This window comes from Podarcis tiliguerta (assembly GCF_965153285.1).
Source record: "Podarcis tiliguerta genome assembly, chromosome: 17".
In the NCBI taxonomy this organism is placed as follows: domain Eukaryota; kingdom Metazoa; phylum Chordata; class Lepidosauria; order Squamata; family Lacertidae; genus Podarcis; species Podarcis tiliguerta.
In genome coordinates this window covers 22,626,614-22,644,758 of record NC_139550.1, presented here as the reverse complement: position 1 = coordinate 22,644,758, position 18,145 = coordinate 22,626,614, and the positions used below count along the sequence as shown (strand labels likewise).

General features: G+C 46.3%; 1 protein-coding gene across 1 annotated transcript in view; it reads left to right on the top strand.

Annotated features, from left to right (window-relative positions):
- TEK (TEK receptor tyrosine kinase) overlaps nt 1-18,145 on the top strand; it is a 51,321-nt gene that overhangs the window by 14,729 nt on the left and 18,447 nt on the right. The window contains exons 3-12 of the mRNA XM_083419540.1: nt 2,710-2,820; nt 3,251-3,403; nt 5,002-5,133; nt 6,660-6,800; nt 8,092-8,223; nt 9,797-9,951; nt 10,831-10,981; nt 12,569-12,724; nt 15,319-15,453; nt 17,203-17,496. Coding sequence (XP_083275666.1) covers nt 2,710-2,820; nt 3,251-3,403; nt 5,002-5,133; nt 6,660-6,800; nt 8,092-8,223; nt 9,797-9,951; nt 10,831-10,981; nt 12,569-12,724; nt 15,319-15,453; nt 17,203-17,496 — 1,560 coding nt within the window. The remainder of the gene's footprint in view (nt 1-2,709; nt 2,821-3,250; nt 3,404-5,001; nt 5,134-6,659; nt 6,801-8,091; nt 8,224-9,796; nt 9,952-10,830; nt 10,982-12,568; nt 12,725-15,318; nt 15,454-17,202; nt 17,497-18,145) is intronic.

Sequence of the window (18,145 nt, the reverse complement as noted above, 5' to 3'; positions counted from 1 at the left end):
TCCAAAGAATTACAGCCTGAGTATTGGAAGACCAGACAAATCTTTAGACCGAGTCATCCCTAGACATTAAATTATGGGAGCTAGCAATCTTATGCAAATGGACGTGATCAACACAAGCTCATCAAAGGTCTGTGATAAATTAAAAGTTTTGAAGTAGAATAGTTCTGAAACTTCCTGGAACCCTTGACAAAACTAAGGAGCTGGAAACCCTTTTCAGTTATTGGAGTATTATGAAATGCTTTGTTTCTGAGCTCCTTTGAAAGTTTTGTGCATGTTTCGGCATGGACTGCATACTACATTAATTATATATTTTTTCCCGAAAGGACACCAGCCCATCCTCCAGATTTTTTATCAGAGCAGACAAAGCTTTCCTTGTTAATTTTCTTGAAACAGACAAGGAATTGTGTGTGTAGCTGAATGTCTTAATGTTTAGGACCAAAATAGAACCTCAGAATGATCTCGCTCTTCTAGCCTGAAAAAGACATTTTGCCATGTGTTCCAGGGGCCATTTGTCACACATCTGTTTTCTCCCCAGTAGAGTCTTCTGTGTTATATGTCCTTCCCTTGGCCATTCAGCAAAAAAAATATGCAAATTAATTGTACTTTGGAAGCGACATGTCGTTGATTTGATTTAGCCCCATCATGTCAGCCAAAACTAGGCCAGCTTATCCCAAGATTGCAAAGTGTGGAAAGTCCTAGTCGGGTGCTCCCGTGATTGAAGGACAAGGAGATCCACACACCCTTTGTAATCCTGCTCTGCAAGAGGCTGGATCACATTGGTAGCGAGGAGCACTGAATACTTCTGCTGGTTCCTCGCACGATGGTTCCAAACATCTGCCTCCAGCTCGTTGATGAGCAAATATGATAATAAAAAAGAAAATCACAAACTGATTGTCAGGGGACTGCCATCGGAACAGGGAAGGGAAGCAGAGGAGCAGTTGGGTTACAGAGAACCTCCGAAAATCTTGCGAAGCAGTTCCTCTTCCTGTGGTGGGGAAAGCCCCACCTCCAGTGGGGAAGGAAGAGAAGAAGAAGAGTTTGGATTTGATATCCCGCCTTTCACTCCCTTTAAGGAGTCTCAAAGCGGCTAACATTCTCCTTTCCCTTCCTCCCCCACAACAAACACTCTGTGAGGTGAGTGGGGCTGAGAGACTTCAAGGAAGTGTGATTGGCCCAAGGTCACCCAGCAGCTGCATGTGGAGGAGCGGAGACGCGAACCCGGTTCCCCAGATTACGAGACTACCGCTCTCAACCACTACACCACACTGGGACCAGAGGATGCTGGTGGGAGCCCCAGCGCCGCACCTTGTCAGTCTGAGGGTGGGGAAAGCCACACCTCTGGGGTAAAGGAGGGGAAAGGGCTAGAGGATGCTGCTGGGAGCCTCAGCACCACTCCTGGCCAAGCCAGCCAGGTGGGAAGCACCCCTCTTCTGTCGCCCACCTTGCGCAGAGGTGTAAAACGCAAAGAAGGAAGGAAAAGGCTGGGGGTGACTAAGCTATTATGTTGGGGGAGGACCCAGAAACGACCACTCCCGGATTCTGCTAGCGATTGAGGCAGACATGAACTTGTGGTTCTGCACTGTAAATAGCTTTGCACCAAAATAAAACCTGTAAAAGACAGGTCGGAGTCCTGACTGGTTGCTCGCGAGCAGCCACCATTGCCATCTGACACGGATGAAGAAACGTGTAGACTTAAGACTGGGAGAGTGGAAAACTGGGAGAGACCGAAATTGACACCTGTGCCCATCCCTAGTTGGTGGTAATGGGAAAAGGCATTTTTGCCCATTACCCCGGAGAACAGCTGCTACTCAGAGTGGATAACAATTCATGTCCCTCCAATAACAGCAGGTGTGTTTGAAATATATGGAGGCAGCAAAGAAACTGCTTCTGAAACAAGCAGGGGTGTTTTGGGACCACTGCTTCAAGGCAAGGGGAGGAGTAATGGTTGGGAAAGCCAACTCAAGCGAAACTTCATTGTGCGCGGAAGTGCTTGTGTATATACCTCAAGGAACCTTTGTATCCTTGGCCAAGATGCTAATCGACATGTGATGCAAATAGGCCTCTGCTCCAAAGCCCAGTTATTGTTCCTCTCTGAATAGTGAGTTCCAGGCCATTTGTAAACTAATGAATTAACTCAAATATAGGCCACGAGCTAAAAATACGTTGGAACAGAGCCCATTAAAGAAGGTGGATTCCTTTCCAGTCCAACAATACTGTGAACCCAAGAGTTTGCAGATAAACTAAACAACACCTACAAAAGGACTAGGGCTTTGGGGTGGCTGGGTTGGTGGGTGGGACTCAAGGAAGCCAAAAAAGAAACATGTTTTATTCCAAAGTATTTTTTTTTGTTTGTTTGTTAAAAAAACTAACTAACTCCAAACAGCCTTCATGGATGAACCCTGCAATTCTGGCTTGTGGAATCATTTGCAACAAACTTGTTTATCCTTTCTGCTGACCATTGCCAAAGTATTCATTGTTGTTATGCTTCCGCCCCGCCCCCGCCCCTTTCTGGAGGATTTATATGAGTTTCCAAAAGAGAGTGCAAGCTATGAATTGAGTTGTCCCATCTTTTCACATTTAGATTGCTCCCCCAGTATATCACATTTCCACCTTCTGTTCTGAAGGACTAGCAAAGAGGTAAAGTTTATTAGAGCTAATCCACATTTCATTCAAACCTTTCCTCCTCCCCCCCTTATTTTTTCATTTTAGCTACCTTTCTTCCCGTGGCTTTAACCATTACCACAAACCGCGGAGAACCTGTCGACATTCCCTTCATCAGAAAGGTTGTTAAGGAAGAAGATGCAGTTATCTATAAAAATGGTATCTATGTCCCTTTTTTCTGCTTTTATGGTTAACACGTGAGCACCTGTGTTGATATGACGCAGGGTTCAGTCTATGATCTGAGAAGACTCCTAGGTGGCCTCTTATTAAGGGTTCTTTAGGTGTCATCAGGTGTGGGGAAGGAGCATGTGAACTGAAAATGATGAATTATGAGTGCCCACCTCACACATCATAGGCATGTGTAAGAAGTGTCTGAAATGTGCTTCTTATCTCTCTTGATATCTTGATTGTTGCTAGTTGAATGTGTGCTCTTGAAAAGTTTATCTTATGGGAAGTCTCGTGTTTGAGGTATGAGGCACCCTGAAGTCCTTCAGAGAGTCCTCACTCCTCTCCTTTAACCTGGCAGGTCCTTTTCTTCCGTCAATCTTCTCGTCAGTTATGTTTTTATGGGCTCTTCTCTCCACTACAGGTTCTTTCATATCTTCTGTCCTCAGGCACGAAGTCCCAGAAGTGCTAAATGTGTTCTTGCAGAATGACCAGACTCAAGATTCAGCGGTGTACTCTGTCAGATACATAGGAGGAAGCCACTTCACTTCAGCTTATACTAGGCTGATAGTAAGAAGTAAGTTTTGATCCGCTTCTTCTTAAGTTAAAACTATAGACAGAAAGCCTTGGACTTGTGCACACAGAGGGCCTTCTTGGTATTGGCGCCTGCCCTGTGCAATGCCCTCCCATCAGATGTCAAGGAAATAAACAACTACCTGACTTTTAGAAGACATCTGAAAACAACCCTGTTTAGGGAAGTTTTTAATGTTTGATGTTTTATCGCTTTATTATTATTATTATTATTATTATTATTATTATTCCGTTGGGAGCTGCCCAGAGTGGCTGGGGAAACCCAGCCAGATAAGCGAGGTATAAATAATAAATTTATTATTATTATTATTATTATTATTATTATTATTATTATTATTATTATTATTATTACACAAAGAGTTGGATCAGGACTTAGTTGTGCTTAGAGCAGACCCTCTGAAATTAACGGGGCTGACATTTAGCTACGAGCTAAATTAATATGTTTATTAATTTAATTTGACTTTTAAACTTCCCTTCGTCTCATCCGAATCCCAGGGCGATTTGGTTAAATACTAGTTAAAACACAGCAAGGTAGAAACGATGAAACGACAACCCAGAATTTAAAGGGAAAGGGGGAATAAAAGCTAGCATAGCTGATTCACCAGCTGCTGCTATAGCCTTTGTAATAATGGTAGTAGGTTGGCGCTGTGGGTTAAACCACAGAGCCTAGGACTTGCCAATCAGAAGGTTGGCAGTTCGAATCCCTGCGACGGGGTGAGCTCCCGTTGCAAGTAGATAAATAGGTACCGCTCCGGCGGGAAGGTAAACGCCGTTTCCGTGCACTGCTCTGGTTCGCCAGAAGCGGCTTTGTCATGCTGGCCACATGACCCGGAAGCTGTAAGCCAGCTCCCTCGGCCAATAAAGCAAGAGGAGCACCGCAACCCCAGAGTCGGTCATGACTGGACCTAATGGTCAGGGGTACCTTTATCTTTATATGTATCTTTCTTAGATGGAGAGCTGGAGAGGTGTAGAACTGGTACGCTGCCAGGTGAGGGAAATAGGGTACAGGTGGGTCCAATTTTGTAACTTGCGTGGCAAAGGAGCAAGTGATGGTTTGCAGAAAAAAGCTGAAACGTCAAAGTTCTCTTTTCATTTTTACCGAAACCGTGCAGCGGAGGAAGCACAGCTGATAGTTAGAATACAACAAGGCCAAGTTTAAATGGGCGGGGAAAACCATGCTTGCTGGTTTTGTCTCTCATGTGTTCTTTCAATTTGTATGCCATCCCGCCCCCCACTAAATAGACCCAAAGTCACACATGTTTGGGGGGGGAGCACAGCTGTAAACAGTTCCGAAGGAAACGTACATGTAAGGAACTGTTCTTTCTGAATGCTTAATCAATATTTAAAAACAAACAGCAGAACACAATGGGGTTGATCTCCGAACACATCAACACCATAAATTTAAAACACATTTAAAAGCACTCCTAGCAGAGGACGTAACAGAGCAGCTCATACTTGGGAGTTGTTGTAGAAGCTTTTACATGAGACACCTGTTAAAAAAACCACAAACACACACAGAGCGCTGTATTTGGCTCAGGATCTCTGTATTATTTCCCTCACTGATTCTTATACTTTTCCACGAAGGGTGTGCATCTCAGAAATGGGGACCCGACTGTAGCTCTCACTGTCCAGAGTGCAAGAACAACGGCATCTGCCATGAAGATACTGGGGAGTGCATTTGCCCCCCTGGATTCATGGGGAAAACGTGCGAAAAGGGTAAGAGACGTCGAAACATTCAAAAATGAAAGCATATGCGGCAGATAAAATCTTCCTTTCTTAAAAGTACAGTGGCACCTTGGTTCTCAAGCTTAATCCATTCCGTAAGTCTGTTCCAAAGCCAAAGCGTTCCAAACCCAAGGTGTGCTTTCCCATAGAAAGTTAGGCAAAACGAATTAATCCGTTCCAGACTTTTTTAAAACAACCCCTTAAACAGCAATTTAACATGAATTTTACTATCCATACGAGACCATTGATCCGTAAAATGAAAGCAATAAGCAATGTACTGCAGCCACACAATCAACCCATCAGTAGCTGAACTGGGTTCCACACAGTCACGAAAACAAAACAAAAAGAGCCACAAAAACGGAAACACAAAATAAATAGCAAAAACAAACAGGCCTCAGTGTAACACTCAAAATGGAAGTGTGGCACTCAAAACGGAGCGCGTTCTGCTTCCAAAAAAAGTTTGCAAACCGGAACACTTACTTCCGGGTTTGCAGTGTTTGGGTTCCAAGTTGTTTGAGTACCAAGGCATTTGAGAACCAAGGTACCACTGTACAATACATTTTTTTCCAACAGGTAGAACGTTAACCTTCAGCCGTTCCAAATGTTCATGACCAGGCATAGGTAAACTCGGCCCTCCAGATGTTTTTGGCCTACAACTCCCATCATCCCTTGCTAACAGGACCACTAGTCAGGGATGATGGGAATTGTAGCCCCAAAACATCTGGAGGGCCGAGTCTGCCTACGCCTGGTCATGCCTCTGCTTGACAAAGTGTTTGTTATGGAAATTACTGAGTTCCACATTTCATTCATGCATTCGCCTAGTTTGCGCGTCATGGTAAACCGTAAACTGTCCTTACCGTGAAGCAGCAGTGAACTGTGCATGCTGCTCAGTTGAATCTGCCCCTCTCCTACCTGTGGTGCACAGTCAGGGCCGGCCCACCCATGAGGCAAGGTGAGGCAAGTGCCTCAGGCGGCAGGGTTCACGGGGCAGCAGATCCAGCCTCTGAGGAATGCATTGCCTGCTGCTGTGGCGTATGCCTTGGAGGCCAGATCAGCTGCCTCATTGGCCACCATGACTGCTCTGCAGTGGCCTCTTGACAAATCTGAGTCTCCTCCCGCCATTTTGTACCCAATGTAGATCCTTATTCCTGCTTTGTTTGTGATGTAGATCTTTGTTCCACCCTTGTTCCTGATGTAGATATCTACTTGCCCTCTCTTCTCTGGTTGGGGAGGGAAGCGGGCACCATTTTGGTGTTCGTTTCAGGCGCCAAAATGTATTGAACTGGTCCCCATGTGCTATGAAGAAACAAGCCAGTTAGCCCAGAGATGGAAGCAAGACCAAGTTCCCGCCAGAGAGGAATGGCAGACCAAACTGATGGGCTTTGCGGAGATGGCGAAAATGACTGGGAAAATCAGAAACCAGGAAGACCAGAGAAGGGGGCGGGATTTATAACTTACCTTGCAGAGTCATAAGAGGGATACTTCATTGGTCTGACACTTTTCTTCTCCATTTACAGCTTGTGGAGAAAACAAATTTGGCAAGGCTTGCCAAGAGACCTGTAAAGAAAAGTCAGGTTGCAAATCTTTTATGTTTTGCCTGCCTGACCCATACGGCTGTTCATGTGCCTCAGGATGGAACGGACTGCAGTGTGATGAAGGTAAAATCATATACACGCTTTACTCTGGTGATGTGTGAAGGTGTTGTGAGGGGGGGGCAGTGGGAGGGACAAAAGTCACTTAAAAACAGACTGTGGGCCAGATTGCTAGGTTTGTTAGTCAGACATTCAGAAACCAACAAGCCTGCTGTCCCAGCTATCTCAGCCCAGTTAGCCCTCTAAAAACTCTGATACCCCATAATTAAATACAATATACTCCCATAGAGACTACCTGTAATGGTTCTAGGGGTTGCTCGTGCGTAAGTTGCCCTTACTCTTGACTAGGTTGCCTGGTTGAACCCTTTTTGTCTGGACAGCCTCAAGTTCCGTGGCTGCCTCAGTCGCTGGCAGAATCCGTCAGTGGGCGTTTCTTGAACCTCTTCCAGCATAGAAGTTGTTTGACGCCCAGTCTCCTCCTACTCTCCCTGCGCGGAAGTCTTCTGCGCAGGGAGGGTGTGGGCAGCGGAGTACTCGTGCCCTCTCCGCTGGTCTCCGGCGAGGAGTCCTGGAGCCACCTCTCTGATTCCCCCATCTGCCCCCCTTCTCCACTGGTGTTACGCTTATTTCCTTCCCCAGCGGATGGGCTACCTCTCTCCCTGCTGGGATCCTCTCCACCATCCCTCTGGAGCCTCCTCTCCACCTCCAGCTCCGATGGCAGTTCCCTGACACTACCTTACACTGCGTTTAAAACCAAAATCGCATTTGAATAGAAACTGTTTCTCAGGCGGCTAGTCCTAGTCTTTATAACCCTGTACCTTTTTCCAGAACACAGAAGCTGAAAGAGATCATTTCCAGGGTGCACACTATCCTGCGCTATCTCTGCAGCTTGCTTATGGCACCTGGAAGCATAGATTTGATCCAATGCGCTCATCTCGCTTTCAGTCCAAGGGAGCCGGCATTTGTCCACAGACAGCTTTCCGGGTCATGTGGCCAGCAGGACTAAACTGCTTCTGGCGCAACAGGACACAGTAACACCATTTACCTTCCCGCCACAACAGTACCTATTTATCTACTTGCACTGGTGTGCTTTCAAACTGCTAGGTTGGCAGGAGCTGGGACAGAGCAATGGGAGCTCACCCATCGCGGGGATTCAAACCACCGATCTTCTGATCAGCAAATCCAAGAGGCTCAGTGGTTTAGACCACAGCGCCACCCGCGTCCCCAGTACACACAGAAATACTCAAAGCAGATAACTCTAACAAGCTGACACAGTCACCTGATTCATGAAATCCAGAACGATCCTTGTATCTGATGCCACACAGTTAACTCTTATCCCGCCTGTGTGTTCTTGCAGGTTGTAAGCCCGGTTTTTATGGGCCCGACTGCAAAGTCAAGTGCAACGGCTGCAGCAACCGGGGAACGTGTGACAGCTTTAAGGGCTGCATCTGCCACGTGGGTTGGCACGGTCTGGAATGTGAAAAAGAAGGTAAAGCAAAGGTAACACTGTAGTGCAACAAAAGTCTTTTGTGCTTCGTACAAAGGTTGTTATCTCTGTCTCCTTTTTTTGCCAAGACTTGCTTGCCGTAGCTCAGTGGCAGAGAACATGCTAATAGCCTCCAGCATTTCTCCAATGAAAATAGGGATGTCCTAGACTAGTCAATAATAATAATAATAATAATAATAATAATAATAATTGTTAAGTTGTGGGCGAACATATCAGACGACACAGTGATTTCTCCAGAGCAGCTCTTTATTGTAAGCTGGACAGACTGAACAGCAAACAGCTCAGCCGGCCTGCTTTTATAGGAGCCGGCTGTCAACATTGTAGCAACAACAACCCAGGGTTTCCCGCCTAAAATAACTGACGTGGACCTGAGTGAAAACTATCTACAGTAACCCCCTGCTGGCCCAGGGTGAGAACATCAGTACATAACAACAACAACAACAACAATAATAATTTTATTATTTATACCCCATTCACCTGACTGGGTTGCTCCAGCCACTCTGGGTGGCTTCCAACATATATAAAAACGTAATAAAACATTAAAAACTTATCAATACAGGCCTGCCTTTGGATGTCTTCTAAAGGTTATATAGTTAGTTATCTCTTCAGCTCGGGGTTTGCATAACTCTGTACTCTCCAGTAGGGACATCCTAGACTAGACAATTTATTATTATTATTATTATTATTATTATTATTATTATTATTATTAATACCCCACCCATCTAACTGGGTTGCCCCAGCCACTCTGGACAGCTTCCAACGTATATAGTAAAAGGGACCCCTGACAGTTAAGTCCAGTCATGACTGACTCTGGGCTTGCGGCGCTCATCTTGTTTTACTGGCCGAGGGAGCCGGCATACAGCTTCCGGGTCATGTGGCCAGCATGACTAAGCCGCTTCTGGAGAACCAGAGCAGTGCACGGAAACGCCGTTTACCTTCCCGCTAGAGCGGTACCTATTTATCTACTTGCACTTTGACGTGCTTTCGAGCTGCTAGGTTGGCAGGAGCAGGGACCGAGCAACAGGAGCTCACTCTGTCGTGGGGATTCGAACCACCGACCGTCTGATTGGCAAGTCCTAGGCTCTGTGGTTTAACCCACAGTGCCACCCGCGGCCCTTCTTCAACGTATATAAAAACATAATAAAACATTTTAAAAAATCTTCCCTATACAGGGTTGCCTTCAGATGTCTTCTAAAAGTTGTATTTCCTTGGCTTGTGGGTTGCATAACTCCATACCCTCCAACATTTCTCTGATGAAAATAGGGACATCCTAAGGAAAAGTAGGATACTCTGAGATCAAATCAGAAACTTGGATGGCTTCTGTAAATCTGGGACTGTCCCTGGAAAATAGGGACACTTGGGGGGTCTGCTATCATAAGTTGATTAATCCAATTAAACCTATCAACCCTGGTTTCTTAGCTTCCTTGTTGCAAATAGGATAGTGTGTTTTTCCCCAAACTGAGCCAGGAATACCAGGCCAGATCCCTTCTATCTCTGACGAGAATGAACAACCTACATAGCATGCTGTAAATTCTTTTATCTCCCTCACACACAGGTGCAGCAGATGAATCACCTGAGATAAAGAACTTGCCTGGTGCTGTGGAGCTCAATGCCGGTTCGGAGTTCAAATCTAGCTGCATAGCTACCGGCAAGCCACTTCCTACAAAAGAAGAAATTAAACTAATAAAAAAAGATGGGACGGTCCTTAAGGTAAGTTGCTGATCAGTTCCCTCTTTTGAGTGTGCAGGAGCTGTATTATTATTATTATTATTATTATTATTATTATTATTATTTATTAGTGTACTGCCCTATACCCATAGAGCTTAGGGTGGTTCACAACATAAAATTACTATATAAAAAAACACAAAATACATAATAAAAATAAAAGCTCATCCTGCACTTTTAATAACTGCATGGAAAAGAGGATTTCAGCAGATGTAACTATTAAAAGTATGGTAGCCCTATCCCGCAGCATAGTGATTCCTCAGATGCTGTGACTAAATAAACAAGATATCCTTTTAAGTGCATTACTAAGCCCTCAGCTGATATGCAATATTCAAAGGCTCCATTTGCTTTTGAATGACACTTCCCATCCCACCCCAAAATAAGATGAAACCAATTTGAACAGCAGCAAAATTATTCACCTAAATGAAATTTCTAGGCGAATTTTTGGAGCAACCTGCTTGGTCAAAATATCTAAGGAATGTCAAGGAAGGCAAAAAAAGAAGAAAAAAGAAAGAGGTTTCAGTAAATCCAGTGAACTGTTATGAGTGAGGTCTGCACATGTTTAATTTAAGAAGAAGAAGAAGAGAAGAAGAGTTTGGATTTGATATCCCGCTTTATCACTACCCAAAGGAGTCTCAAAGAGGCTAACATTCTCCTTTCCCTTCCTCCCCCATGACAAGCACTCTGTGAGGTGAGTGAGGCTGAGAGACTTCAGAGAAGTGTGACTAGCCCAAGGTCATCCAGCAGCTGCATTTGGAGGAGCGGGGAATCGAACCTGGTTCACCAGATTACAAGACTACTGCTCATAACCACTACACCACACTGGCTCTCTAAATAATTTGTTTCTATTGTTTCCTGTTTTAGCCTATGCAAGTGGCAAACAGAAACCAGTCAGAAGTTACAGAAGCCACATTTCATGTTGAAAAAGTCCAGCCTTCTGATTCTGGAACGTGGGTCTACATTGTTGAGACAGTGGCAGGCATGGTGGAACAACCTTTCCAAGTCACAGTTAAAGGTAACTGATAACCTTTAAGACTTCAGACTTGACTACACCAAAATATCTCACCCAAATCAGCACGGCCTAAGTGTACATTTAAATGATGTTGATTGGAATAAAAAGGTAAAGGACCCCTGACAGTTAAGTCCAGTCGCGAACGACTCTGGGGTTGCGGCGCTCATCTCGCTTTACTGGCTGAGGGAGCCGACATTTGTCCACAGACAGTTTTTCCGGGTCATGTGGCCAGCATGACTAAGCCGCTTCTGGTGAAACCAGAGCAGTGCACAGAAATGCCGTTTACCTTCCCTATTTGCACTTTGACGTGCTTTCGAACTGCTAGGTTGGCAGGAGCTGGGACCGAGCAACAGGAGCCTACCCCGTTGCAGGGATTCGAACCACCGACCTTCCGATCGGCAAGCCCTAGTCTTAATGGTTTAGACCACAGCGCCACCCGTGTCCCATCATTGATTGCAATAGGCACGCATTAATTAATGGATTGGTAAATCTTTGTTGATATTCAACGGTGATACACCCTCAAGAGTCAGGTGTAGTTCCTCTGAGGGCAAGTCATGAGTTTTGCTGAAATGTTGATTTGAAGTAGAAAATGCCCTCAAAGAGGAGGGAGGAATTTCCCACAGAATCCAGTCTGGTAAACAGTATATGACTTTGGTGCTTGGTTTCCCATACTAATGAGAATGCCCAGAAGCAGAGGCCTCTGAAAATAATTTCAGTTGTCAAGGAAACCAAATAACTGAGAAAGCAGTCAGCTAAATCTGACAGATGTAAATGTCCACAGATCTTAAAGGCCCTTTGAGTCTTGCCTGCATAACAGGAGGACAAAATGAGTCACTGGCAACGGAGATCAACAACAGTCACCCAATGTTGACTTGAGTACAGTTTTGAGTTAGAAAAGAAAGATAGCTTTAGACCGAACGACACGGAGAGGATGGCTGTCAGGGAGTCCCATCAACTGTAGGGAGACGTGATTTTGTTTGGAGAGAAAAATGAGATGAGTATGAGAAAGGAAATGGGGAGACAGAGGGAGGAGAATCTTGCCTGAAAAGGAGGATGGGCAATCAATTCGGCCATGATGGCCAATGGGAAGTAAATGACTCGGTCTCTTAGCTGTGGTGGCATTAGTCACGTGACCGAAATCGAGCACACCCTAAAATGCATCGCCAAACCTGGTGCTTGAAATCAGAGAGGTCTCTTATCTGTGGTTGCTGATGTCTGTTGGGTGTAAGGCAGGAGGTCAACAGTAGGTGGCGACAGAGCCAAAGAGAGGCAGAGCCAACTATAGACCAGTCTCCACTGCTCTCTAATGTCACCCGTTTCGAGAGCTGTTTCATAAAAGTTACTGTTTCTGATGGGGAAACAAATCACTCTGCCTTGCAATGTATGAATAACAGGTTTCTGTAGATTCCATACTAGGGGCTCACATTCTGAAAGGACAAACTCACCTGAGGATTACTCCCTACAAGGCAGAGCAACAGAATAAATATAATAATCGTATTGATCCATTGCATGCCTCCTGATAATTCAGGAGACAAAAAAAATCTTCATTACTATTTTTGCTGTTATTAAACAATTCATCTTCTTGACCAGTTCTTCCCATGCCTCAAAAAGCTCCAACACTGGTAGAAAGAGGACATAATTTTCTCCTCATTGATACAAATGCTGATATATATAGCGGGGATGGACCGATTGTCTCAACGCAGCTTCTATACAAAACTGCCAAATTTCAGTGGAAGACCTTGGAAGGTAAGTGTTTATCACAAGAGTTTCTGCTTCTTCATATAGGCCACATGTAGCTGCTACCATCGTTTTATTTTCCCCCAAACAATCTGGACAGTTTGGTCAGTAGCTTCTGATCATCATGGCTGCTTGCTGCTTCCAGGATCCTGTCTTCAGCCACCAGTTGTGGGGGGAACAAAAACTGGAAAGGAGGTTAGGGCACTCATTTCCTGCTTGTGGCCTTTCCAAAATCAACTGTTTGACCACTGAAGACAAGACACTGATCCATCAAAGTTCTTCTTACAGTTCCATGAGGGAGAATTTTAGCAGAGGTTCTTCAGCCCCTCACCAGCCTACAATTCCCAGGATTCTTTAGAGAAAGCCATGACAGTGGTCTACCTAAACGGCCTCGGTCCAGTATAGCTGAAGGAGCGTCTCCACCTCCATCGTTCTGCCCGGACACTGAGGTCCAGCACCAAGGGCCTTCTGGCGGTTCCCTCGCTGTGAGAAGCAAAGCTACAGGGAACCAGGCAGAGGGCCTTCTTGGTAGTGGCACCCGCCCTGTGGAATGCCCTCCCATCAGATGTCAAAGAGAAAAACAACTGCCAAACTTTTAGAAGACATCTGAAGGCAGCCCTGTTTAGGTTATTAATAGGTTATTGTACAGTGGTGCCTCGCAAGACGAAAAGAATCCGTTCCGCGAGTCTCTTCGTCTTGTGGTTTTCTTCGTCTTGCGAAGCAAGGCCATTAGCGGCTTAGCGGATTAGCGCTATTAGCGGCTTAGCGGGTTTAGCGGATCAGCTGATAAGCGGCTTAGCGGATCAGCTGATAATTGGCTTAGCGGATCAGCTGTTAAGCGGCTTAGCGGATCAGCTGATTAGCGGCTTAGCGGCTTGGGGAAAAGGGGGGGAGGAAAAAAACCCCACAGGAACTCGCAAGACATTTTCGTCTTGTGAAGCAAGCCAATAGGAAATTCGTTTTGCGAAGCACCTCCAAAACGGAAAACCCTTTCGACTAGCGGGTTTTCCGTCTTGCGAGGCATTCGTCTTGCGGGGCACCACTGTATTTTAGTGTTTTGTTGGAAGCTGCCCAGAGTGGCTGGGGAAACCCAGCCAGATGGCCGGGGTAAAGGTAAAGGGTAAAGGGACCCCTGACCATTAGGTCCAGTCGTGACCAACTCTGGGGTTGCGGTGCTCATCCCACTTTATTGGCCGAGGGAGCCGGCGTACAGCTTCCGGGTCATGTGGCCAGCATGACTAAGCTGCTTCTGGCAAACCAGATCAGCGCATGGAAACGGCGTTTACCTTCCCGCCAGAGTGGTACCTATTTATCTACTTGCACTTTGATGTGCTTTCAAACTGCTAGGTTGGCAGGAGCAGGGACCGAGCAACGGGAGCTCACCCCGTCGCGGGGATTCGAACCACTGACCTTGTGATCGGCAAGTCCTAGGCTCTGTGGTTTAACCCACAGTGCCACCCGCGTCCCTTATGGATGGGGTATAAATAAATTATTATTATTATTATTATTCCACTGATACGGGCTTTGCAGTGTTAAAATGCTGATGCAGTTAACCCTGGTTCGGGTGGTGGGCCAATGGTTAGCATCACACGTCGGTACACTGTGTTCAGCAGAGTGCTCGCAGTTGATGCGCTGCCTTGCCTTGGTTGAGGTTGCCTTGGGGCCGTGCCACGGGACCCCGCTGTGTGCGCATGCCCTGCAGCATGCGTGCATGGCGTCAGCATGCCCCGTGGTGTGCTGACGTCACTCGCATATGTCGGGGGGGACATGCTGAAGTGTTGTGCAGACACCGCGGGGGGGTGCCAACATCATGCATGTGTCCCTTCTGCTGTGTTCTGCCAAATTCAGGTTGGGGTGCTGTTGTTTGTTAGAGAGAGAGAGAGAGAGAGTGAGTCAAAGGCAGTGTGGTGTAGTGGTTAAGAGCAGTGGACTCGTAATCTGGTGAACCGGGTTCGCTTCCCCGCTCCTCCACATGCAGCTGCTGGGTGACCTTGGGCTCTGAAGTCTCTCAGCCTCACTCACCTCACAGAGTGTTTGTTGTGGAGGAGGAAGGGAAAGGAGATTGTTACCCGCTTTGAGACTCCTTAAGGGGAGTGAAAGGTGGAATATCAAGTCCAAGCTCTCCCTCTCCTCCTCCTCCGTATTATATCTTTATTCATCACAATACAGTACATCAGAAATTGTCTCAATACCGTTACAAATAAAGCACAAAGCTTGTACTGAATCCCACAAAGGCGCTGCTTGTGCTGTGTCCTACCTCTGGCAAATAAGTTTTTCCATTGTTTCCCAAAGCATTAAAATCTTTAAAATGCAGAGTCCAAACAGAAAAGTCCCAATAATAATTTACTGAGCAACCTAGTTGAGAAGAAAGGAGCAAAGAGGTTTTGTCTTTCTTAGATCAGGTCCTGTACGTAGCAGGGAGACATCTGACCAAAAATACAGAGGAAAACTCCCTCAGAACTACACAGCCAACCAGAACACGTGCACCTCAGTAAACTTCGTGCAACCTTTGAGCAAAAGAAGTATGTTTGTTTACAACTCTATCTTCCCTTATCGCTTAGCAGTGTGTGTAATTCTGTTGTTGTTCCTCCTTTCAAATGCAGTCACTGAAAGGATCTGGAAGTTAAGCGATCTGGAACCCAAAACAGAATATTCCTTCTGTGTCCGGCTGACTCGCAGAGGAGACAAGGGCGTCGGGCACCCTGGGCCAGAGGCCAGTTTCACTACAGCTGCTGTTGGTATGCAAGTCTTAGGAACTTTTTCATCAAGGGGATGCTCAATATCTTACAACTATCTTACTACCTGTGGCTACATTGTGCGCATGTACAGTGGTATCTTGGTTCCCAAACGGCTCAGTTGTTGAACAAATCGGCTTCCGAATTCCGCAAATCCAGAAGTGAGTGTTCCAGTTTGTGAACATTTTTTGGAAGCCGAATGTCCACAGTGGCTTCGAATTGAGTGCAGGAAGCTCCTGCAGCCAATAGGAAGCCGCGCCTTGGTTTTGGAATGGTTCCGGGAGTTGAATGGACTTCCAGAACGGATTCTGTTCGAGAACCAAGGTACCACTGTATAGCCAGTTGCTTTTTTTTTCAGCCAGAGCTCACTGGAACTCAGCTCTGGCACCTCTCAGGTGGGCGCAACTGCTATTCTGAGAGAACAAGGGAGAAAGTTCATGGTGAGCTCTGGCAGCCCTTTTTCTAGAAAAATAGCACTGTGCATAGCCATTTGCATGTGGAAAAGGTATTCATCTAAAAGTGATAAATTGAGCATGCTGATTTTTTTAAAAGTAAAAATAACAATAATTTGAAATAGAGCCATTGAAGAGTACATTGTATACAATCGCAAGCTCTGTTACTGTGCCCTAGTGGGGCATCATGCTAAGTCAAACTGGTTTTGACCTTAAAAGCCTTAAACGTCTCAGGACCAGAATACCTCAAGAACTGCCTCTTTCCATATGAACCTACCCGGACCCTGAGATCATCTTCCGAGGCCCTCCTTCGTGTGCCTCCTCCTCAAGAGGTCCGGAGGCTGGCAACATGAGAGCAGGGCCTTCTCTGCAGTGGCTCCCCCTCTGAGGGATGCTCTCCATGGGGAAGTTCGCCTGGCGCCTTCACTATACACCTTTAGGCGCCAGGCAAAAACGTTCCTTTTTAACTAGTCCTTTGGTTGATCTTACTGACATCCAATACTCTTTTAGAATGTGGCTCACTTTTGGAGGTTTTTTATTGGGTTGTTGTTTTTAATTTGATTTTATATATTGTGATCTTATTTGTGAACCACCCTGAGACCTCCAGGTATAGGGCGGTGTATAAATTCTAAAAATAAATAAATAAATAAATAAATACATAAATACATAAATAAAACATCCAGGTGTGCAAGCTCCTGGGGAGGAGATTGTGATAACTTTGAACCTCCTTCATTACTTTGCAACTGTACAGAGCTGACCCGTGGCTTGGCTTAGAGTGTCATCCAAAGCAAGCTTGTGGTTGAGCATTCTCCAGACTAACCAATGAGCTGCATTATTTCCTTGACAGAAAGGAATGCCCTCTCTGAAGGGAGGGCATTCCGCAGGGCAGGCACCACCACCAAGAAGGCCCTCTGCCTGGTTCCCTGTAGCTTCACTTCTCGCAGGGAGGGAACCACCAGAAGGCCCTCGGAGCGGGACCTCAGTGTCTGGGATGGACAATGGGGGCGGAGATGCTCCTTCAGGTATACTGGGCCGAGGCCGGGTAGTGGTGGGTAATGGTGGTTATCTTAAATAAAAATAAATATCCATGATAGCTCAATGGGCTCTCAGAGGCTAAACGCTAGGGACACAGAGGAGGCCCTCCTTAACTTGCTACTGTGCTTTCCGGAAACCCCTGGGCGGCCATAGTGGGGAACAAGATGGTGGACCACAAAGGACTCTTGGCATCATCTTGGCAGGTTCTTCTTTTGCTCTGAGGGGTTCCAAAGGCATTAACATTCCTTCTCATGACTCTCTAAAGGCCTCCCTCCGCCAAGGGGCCTCTCCCTCGTTCCTAAAGGCACAACGGCGCTGACCTTCTCTTGGCAGCCGGTGGGGCAGCAGGAGGGAGAGAACATCCAACTTGAAGTGCAATGTAAGAGCGTGGATGATAAGAACGGGGGTGTCCCCATGACCGATCAGTTGGGGGGAAACAACTCCACCCTGGTCATCAAGAATCTAGAGCCCAGGCACCACTACAAGTGCAGAGTCCGTGTGAACAGCAAGTCCGAAGGAGAATGGAGCGACTATCTGGACGCGTGGACCTTCAGTGACCGTGAGTGAAGGGAGAGTCTAACAAGCCCACTTTGGATGACCTAGCAGGCCTCATTTGTAATTTGTACAGCATGGTCCACCCCAGGGCTGGGGAACCTCCTTTGCTCCTGGCGTTGTGGATTCCAGCTCTCATCAGCCTCAGCCAGAATGGTCAATGGGTCAGGGAGCTCAAACAGCTCAGGACCGCCATACCTCAAGGACGGCCTCTTTCCATAGGAACCTCCCTGGACCCTGAAATCATCCTCTGAGGCCCTTTTTTGTGTCTCCCCTCCACGTGAGGTCCCGAGGGTGGCAACACGAGAACGGGGCCTTCTCTGTGGTGGCTCCCCATTTGTGGAATGCTCTCCCCAGGGAGGCTCACCATTCCTCTTCAAATAGGCCTTGGGTTGATTACACCCAAGACCCTTTTAAAATGTGTTGTGGAAGCGGGGAGAGGGAGGTCATAGGTTTGTTTTTGTTTTTATTATGTATGTTTTGTGGGTTTCCCCCCCCCCTTGTATTTTTATGCTGTGAACAGCCCTGAGATCTCATAATAACTGAGTGCCTGCTGACACCTAGTGGCAGCAAAAGGCATTTCATGCTCCTCACTTCATTCACGCTCAAGTATCTTGATTTCCACCAGGAAAACTTATTTCAGGGATTCACGGAGC